Below are 8197 nucleotides of genomic sequence, written 5' to 3' on the forward strand. Positions count from 1 at the left end.
CCCCCCCCCCCCCCGACCAGCCCCTTTAAAACGACATGCACATGTCAAAAAAAGAATGTAGTACTACGCGATTTGATGAGTAAATAATGTCATTTTGTGAATATCATTGTTATGGTTTGTACCACATCGAGACATTGATAATAAATATACAAGTGTACCATACTTATCCTGTAATAACCCCATGCGTGCCTGGTAATAAACCCCACCCAAAAATACTGTATTTCAGTATACCTGGTCAATCTCCTTGATCCATCGGTCAATGCCATCAAATGACCATTTATTGGTAATGTCATACACCAGCAGAATACCCTGCAATGATAATTTAATTTGTACAGATCAAAATATATGGGTATTGATAATAATGTTAACAAACACTTAGTGTGACAATTTCCAAAATCACTTTGATATCTTTCATCATATACATGTATATAAACCAATCCATCACAAAAAATACAAATATCAATCACAAACAAGAGGCCCATAGGGCCTGAATCGCTCACTTGGGTATCTAAGCAATCATGGCAAAATATTCTCCAAATGAGATCCAAGGGAATATGCCAGACCCCAATGCCAATTCTTGTAGTATGTCTGTATTAGATTCTTCATGCCCAATAATTTAATGTATGGTTATGGGGTGGGGATCTCAACTGTTTCCATGCTGTGACTCAGAAACTAGATCCCTAGGGTTGTGGCCAGACCCCATGATCAATTCTAATATCCTGCATTCATGACTTTTTGTCCAGCATTTGTTTTTATAGTCTTGGGGTGGGGATCTCAACCGTTTCAAAGTTATGCCCCAGGGGTTAAGTCTGCAAGGGTGGGGCAGACCCCAAGGCCATCCTGGAAGCATATGTGCATTCATCTCTTTATACTCAGCAATTGTATATATGCATGATTATAGGGTGAGGATCTCAACTGTTTCCAAGCTGTGACTAAGAAACCAGAACCCTAGGGGTTCGGTCAGACCCCAGGGTCTATTCTAATACCATGACTACTTTTGTCTCTTTATGCCAAGCATTTGTATATATAGTTCTGGGGTGGGGATCTCAACCGTTTCAAAGTTATAACCCAGGGACTATGTCTCAAAGGGTGGGGCCAGACCCTAGGCCTTCCTGGAAGCAAATGTGCATGTTTCTCTTTATACTCCACAATTGTATATATGGTTATACCGTGGGGATCTCAACCATTTCCAAGTAATGGTAATCAGCACGGGGGGGTCAGCCCCACCATTTGTACAATTTTGAATCCCTGCCTCCCATGAATGCTTCTGACCAAATACAAATATGATCGATACCCATGGCATAATTCTACAGAAGAAGTCGTTAATAGCAATATAGATAAATTGCCCACTTTTGGACCTGCCCCTCAGCCCCTGGGGGGTCAGCCCAACCATTTGTACAATTTTGAATCTCCACTACCGAGGGATGCTTCCAGTCAAATATGGTTGATATCCATCTCTTAGTTCCAGAGAAGTCGCTTAAATCAATATAGCGCAATTGCCCCCTTTTGGCCCTGACCCTCAGGTCCCTGGGGGGCCAGACCCACGATTTATACAAAATTGGTTCCCCTTCACCGAAGAATGCTTCAGACCAAATATGGAACAAATCCTTTCATTCCTACAGAAGAAGGATTTTAAAGAATTTGCTATGTTCCCCCTATTGGGCCCCGCCGCTCAGGCCCCTAAGAGGTTAGACCCACAGTTTATATAAAATTGGTTCCCCTTTACCCAAGGATGCTTCAGACTAAATATGGAACAAATCCTTTCATTCCTACAGAAGAAGGATTTTAAAGAATTTGCTATGTTCCCCCTATTGGGCCCCGCCACTCAGGCCCCTATGGGGCCAGACCCCCAGTTTACACAAAATTGGTTCCCCTTCCCCCAAGGATGCTTCAGACAAAATATGGAACAAACCTTTCATTCCTACAGAAGAAGAAGGATTTAAAAGAATTTGCTATGTTTCCCCTACTGGGCCACAAAGGAATCAAATGATTTATCCCTTACACACGTGGTTCCAAGGGGATAATAATGCCATACTAGATTATCCAACAAGTGAACAAATCTACATACATGTCTTAATGTATTGAACCAACAATTTTGAGAGTAATGTTGTCTTGATAAAGCTCTAATTTTTAGTATGTTTGAGTTGTCGGGTCATGTTAGAGACCCCATTTCTAACCTGGGCTCCTCTGGAGTAGGACCTGAAGATGGTGCAGAATCGTCCTTGACCTGAAGTGTCCCTAAAAATAAATCATAATAATCAATGAGTCAGCTCAAATGATCGTATCCTTTCATGTGGCTGTAATTTATTAACATACTAGGGTAATTTTACCCAATACTGAAATATTGATCTGGAATCCAATCCAGTATCAGATAGATCAAAGCCTAAATCAGAGCTACATGTATGCTGCCCCTCAAAGTATGTATGTCGCATACAAATGCATGCAGCATGTGAAAAACAGTCAACAATCATTAAACATCTATGAAAGATGGCAATTACAGTTAACGTAATTATATAAAAAGTTACATGTACTGATAATTGAAATCTATTATCTTACCATAACTGTAATTTCACACGCCTTCCATCCAACAAAATGGTTGTAGTTTTGTAATCAATGCCTGCAACAAAGAAAACATGAATCTGAATTAAAATACTTTGAATTTGCCACATATGCAAACTGTTACATTTCAGGACCAATTGCATGTCCTATATTTATACTTCACTCTGTTTGACAGTATATGATATGCATTACTATGAATTCTAGATGTTTCTACACCAAGAGATCAAGGTACACAGCATAATATTATAATACACTTATAATTATGATGATTCAGCAATTACATAATTATATAAGATAAAACGATGTTTCAGCCTTCAGGATCAAATCAAAAACATCATAAAAATAACCACAGAGTATTTGGAAGGGTGACAAAAAATTACTTGTTTTATAACACAACTGTATGTGGTAACTAAAACACAAGACATTTAAACATCTCTTAAATGGTTCTAAGATATCGTTGTTTGATTTTTTTTTTAATTTTAAAGCTTTTAACCGATGTTGACCTTTGACTCCAGCTAGCACTTAAAGTTGACAAATGACCTCATTATTGTAATAAAGAAAACGATTTACATAGCTGGTCTAGATCTACAAAACATACCCAAGTATCATGACTCTAGACCAAATAGTTCTTCAAAAATTATTGTTGTTTGAAATTTTAAACATATTTGACCCTTGTGACCTTGAAAGTAGGTCAAGGTCATTTTAAGAGGAGACTTTATAGCACTCCATCCAAGGTACCTACTGGCAAAATAGCATGACCCTTGGCCCTATGGAACTTGAGAAGAAGATTGTTAAAGCTGTTAACCCATGTTGACATTTGACCCCTGAATAGCACTTAAAGTTTACCTTTGACCTCATTACTATAATTAAGAAAAAGATTAGCACTGCTGGTTTATATGACATACCCCATGTGACCTTGAAAATAAGTCGAGGTCATTTTAATGAGGAAACTTTGTAGCACTCCATCCCAGGTACCTACTGGCCAAATATCATGGCCCTAGGTCCTCCAGTTCTTCTTCAGAAGTTGTTCAAAAGAAAAAGTTGACGGACGGACAACGCAGTACGGCATAAGCTCATCACGTGGCTTTTGGGGCCAGGTGAGCTAAAAATAAGCTTCACTTTTTCTGGTCAGCAAGATATGACATTGATATATAACTACATACTACGTTGAAACTATTGTGCAAGCACAACTAAAACTTAGAATGGGGTATAAGTAGCTACACTTGACAATCCATTGTGTAGTTACAGTTTTGGCATTGGTACATGTACATATACAGATTTCTTCAAAATAAAATTGTAGGTGTTTGTTTTCTGTAATCAACATACATCACTATACATTTGGGAACTTATATTTATATAATTAGACACTTGGATCTTTTCAAAATACCGAAACAACTGTGGTATATACTGAAATGTGATTAAGGTTAGACCTGTCTGTATCTTTTGTACAGTAGCTATACAGTATAACCCTGATATACCTCCACTCGTTCTAAGACATTTTGGCAATACAACGAGTTTTCCCTATTAAATGACAGGTGGATAAATTCTTGTTTGTTTTGGGGCACATATCCAACACTTACCAATGAAAACTCAAATAAACATGTATATATGCAATTTTTAAAATACATACCGTTTTTGAAAGAATAATTAGTTCGGAAATATTGATTTAGATCTGGTATTACGATCAGTGTGTCACATGCAAGATATACACTTTACATGTACCGCAGCAAGAGTGTCAGTTTTACATGCCCGTATTTACAGATTTACTTACAATCGTTAAGTAATGTCTGCATAGCGGTGCCAATATTCACATTTCTCTACTGTAAATGCCATCATTTCTTAATGTCAGACTCTGTTAGTGTAATCATGTGTAAGTATTCGACCAAGTAAAGAACCGTCTCCTGTTTCTCTACCGCACAACCCAGGCAGATATTGTCAAGAGTCCGTCTTGTCAGGATTTTTTCAGATCAAGAAAGTCATCGTCCGATAATACCTGAGTGGGCTGCAAGCATCTGATCATTTTAATAAACTGTCTCATAGTCAAACGTAAATCGGGATCGAGATCAAGTCCGTTAGGACTTGTTGTAAAACGGCGATCGCTGTATCTGCATCCGCACCTTTATCTGTGATGCGGTACCTCAAAGTCACGGGGCAAAACAATACAGTATTCGCATGATGAGCACAATGGCGGTGTCCAGTCGGTATCGTAAAATCAATTTAGATTTGTTGGTCAAATTATCATCCACAGTCCGACGTTTAATTGTAAAATGAATTGAATATATTCACAATCTGTTTCCTTTTTTTGAGAAGCCATGTGAGAAGCCATATATGAGAAGCCATATATGATGTGAATGAATGAATAAATAACCGACAGAGGTTATATGGTAAATCGTATTCAGATGTTAATTAATAAATTGATTAGACACACATACTATATATATAAACGTAATTACAACATCTAAAACTGACGAGTTTGGCGGTACATCAGTTGCATTTAGTTGTGGGGAAATTGGTTCCGACAAAATTGATGGCGGTATGCGAGTTTTGCGGTACAATGGGTGGCGATACATTGAGGTTATATACTGTATATATAGCTATAGGTTTTTTTAATAGTGTAACAGGAGTGGGGAAATGCTATTATGAGGGAATGTGGTGAGTGTCGATAATCAGACTTGAAAAAGGAAAGTAGAATCATGTTTTTTCTATAACTTAAAACTTTCATCAAGTTTTATGCTATATACACTTCATGAAGATTCTTCAATTTTGATGCTTGTGACTAATCATTGCATGACTAGTAATTGTGCTAAGAAATTATATATCGGATATGCCTATATAATCTTTGCAACTTTAGATCTAACGTTAGACCAGACTAGACAAAATGTGTCCAAATTCAACTTATCTTCACGTTATTTACATTAATTGACCCCTCACTCAACATTACCACAACTAGAGAATCCGTATGGTGATTCTGTAGCTCCATCTTCCATTCCCCCAAGCAGCTCCTCCTTGCCGACATCACTGTCTCCAACCAAGAGGAACTTGAGTAGGTAATCGTACGGTTTTGGCGATCCTGGAACTATGCTAATGTTGGGGGAACTGACACCACTACTCATATTTGGCCAATTACCTAGTTTTCTGCATAATGAATGTCCTTTAACGGTGGTCCATTATAAAACAATTTTACCATTTAAGGAACCATCTGTAATAATACAACCAAGCGGAATTCCTTGGGTCTTCCTAACTCATCTTGAATATGTAAACATGTTCATCAAACTATCCATTTTCATCCATTTTTTCCGAAATGCTCACGCACACCGGAAGTAATTCCGTAATTCACCGGAAATTGTTAATTACAGATGGCGGGTGTTTTGATCTGTCAAAGTTGCATCTCGTATGCCAACTAGACATCATTCTAGAACAATGAGTGGGAACCAAGCAGAGGTAAACTGCCCAAAGGAATTCTTCGGTTTATTTCTTGATCTTTATCCACATACAACGTCCTGACTTACAAATAAGGGTCTTAATAGAAGGAAATTACCTCCATTATCCCGCCCCCTCCAAAACATTAGCATGCCTCTCCCTACCTGCGGTACAACGTAGCTTTATGACGTCTATTTTTTTTTTATATATATATTAAATATCCGGCCGGGTATGAATAGTACTAGCCCCTCCCTAGTCCAAATTAACTGGTCATCTTACAATACTATCGCCTAGTCATCAGTTTCCACGCGTTATGTATCTCCGCGCAGACATTTTATCAAGCTACATGTATATCTCGTAACTTCGTGACCTGCTGGACACAACACAGGGATAATTTAGACGTTTGGCCATCGTCTGTAAACTGACACAAAAATTACTGGAAGTTTGTCCAGAAAACATAAAAAATAATCACCGATTAAAAAAACATGCATAAATATGCAGTTTTGCTTTATGCACTTTTTATCTCGCTCAAAATGAGCCCATACCTGATAAAACGGTGATATATTTTATTCATGAACCGGTCTTTTTTGTAGTCCGGCAAACGTACGAAAAAGTTGTATGCAAATGAGACCACATCTCCTCGCCGATTTTTTTTCCACTTCCGAAGAGCCAAGGAGACATTCATATATCGATAAACAGTGTTTTCAATGAAACGTATATATAAACCTTGTAATGCAATGAACTTCCAATTTTCACCAATTTTAATCAGAACAAAATGAGAAATAAATTAAAATCAACCAAAACCGATATTAAGACTGCAGTAAAAAAATAATATTTAAACAGATTCTATATTATAACTAAATAAATATAATAAATAAATTTATAAAATTACATGAATTCGTTCTTGAAAAATCAATTAAAAATGTTAAATTTGAAAATAATTGTATTGATAATTAATTTGACGATCAAAGATATTTTTTTTTATTCCAAACGATGCTTTTTGTTCTTGCAGGTCACTGTAGAGAATTTCTTTTTTATCTTTCTTTGAACACTAAATCAAAATAGACACACGGAAACATATGACGGCTACTTCCGACGGGAGAAATTTGTTAAAAATTGTTTGTTCTGATTTTTTAAAAATACAGTTTTGTGTTGCTAGTTTTTTGTTTCCTTGAGTAGATTGTATACATGTTTATGACAGTCTTGCGTAATTTCATCATTTTTCTGCTGATATGAGTACGAAATTGCGGATGCTTCTTAAGTGCGTGGAAACGGGTAACCCGATGATACTGATCTCTCTTAATTTTTTAAGCTCACCTGGCACGAAGTGCCAGGTAAGCTTATGCCATGGTGCGGCGTCCGTCGTCCGTCCGTCCGTCCGTCTGTCCGGCGTCAACTTTTTACTTTAAACAACTTCTTCTCAATAACCAAAAGGCCCAAGGTACTGATATTAGGCCTGTAGCATGCTGGGATGAAGGGCTACAAAGTTTGTTCAAATAAATGACCTTGACCCACTTTCAAGGTCACAGGGGTCAAATATATTAAAATCTTCAAACAACTTCTTCTCAATAAACGAAAGGCCCAGGGTACTGATATTAAGCCTGTAGCATGCTGGGATGAAGGGCTTCAAAGTTTGTTCAAATAAATGACCTTGACCCAATTTCAAGGTCACAGGGGTCAAATATATTAAAAGCTTCAAACAACTTCTTCTCAATTACCAAAAGGTCCAGGGTACTGATATAAGGCCTGTAGCATGCTGGAATGAAGGGCTACCAAGTTTGTTCAAATGAATGACATTGACCCACTTTCAAGGTCACTGGAGTCAGATGTCTTAAAATCTTCAAACAACTTCTTCTCAATAACCAAAAGTTCCAGGGTACTTATATTGGGCCTGTATCATGCTTGGATGAAGGGCTACCAAGTTTATTCAAATGAATGACCTTGACCCACCTTCAAGGTCACTGGGGTCAGATGTCTTAAAATCTTCAAACAACTTCTTCTCAATTACCAAAAGGCCCAGGGTACTGATATAAGGCCTGTAGCATGCTGGGATGAAGGGCTACCAAGTTTGCTCAAATAAATGACCTTGACCAACTTTCAAGGTCACTGGAGTCCGATGTCTTAAAATCTTCAAACAACTTCTTCACAATAACCAAAAGGCCCATGGTACTGATATTGAACCTGTAGCATGCTGGGATGAAGGGCTACCAAGTTTGTT

The 8197-nt window shown here is 37.6% G+C and overlaps 2 protein-coding genes across 2 annotated transcripts in view; one reads left to right on the top strand and one right to left on the bottom strand.

Annotated features, from left to right (window-relative positions):
* Nucleotides 1-5856, bottom strand: part of LOC110442147 (ras-related protein Rab-40C-like) — a 10654-nt gene extending 4798 nt beyond the window's left edge. Inside the window, exons 1-4 of the mRNA XM_021485614.1 lie at nucleotides 5501-5856; nucleotides 2557-2617; nucleotides 2178-2238; nucleotides 232-309 (exon numbers count right to left, since the gene is read on the bottom strand). Of these exons, the coding sequence (XP_021341289.1) occupies nucleotides 232-309; nucleotides 2178-2238; nucleotides 2557-2617; nucleotides 5501-5672 (372 nt within the window). The 5' untranslated portion in view covers nucleotides 5673-5856. The remainder of the gene's footprint in view (nucleotides 1-231; nucleotides 310-2177; nucleotides 2239-2556; nucleotides 2618-5500) is intronic.
* Nucleotides 5857-5912: 56 nt separating this feature from the next.
* The window catches only part of LOC110442152, a 19962-nt gene continuing 17677 nt past the window's right edge, over nucleotides 5913-8197 (top strand). Inside the window, exon 1 of the mRNA XM_021485620.1 lies at nucleotides 5913-6000. Within this exon, the coding sequence (XP_021341295.1) occupies nucleotides 5953-6000 (48 nt within the window). The 5' untranslated portion in view covers nucleotides 5913-5952. The remainder of the gene's footprint in view (nucleotides 6001-8197) is intronic.

Source organism: Mizuhopecten yessoensis, unplaced genomic scaffold (assembly GCF_002113885.1).
Source record: "Mizuhopecten yessoensis strain PY_sf001 unplaced genomic scaffold, ASM211388v2 scaffold716219, whole genome shotgun sequence".
Lineage (NCBI taxonomy): Eukaryota > Metazoa > Mollusca > Bivalvia > Pectinida > Pectinidae > Mizuhopecten > Mizuhopecten yessoensis.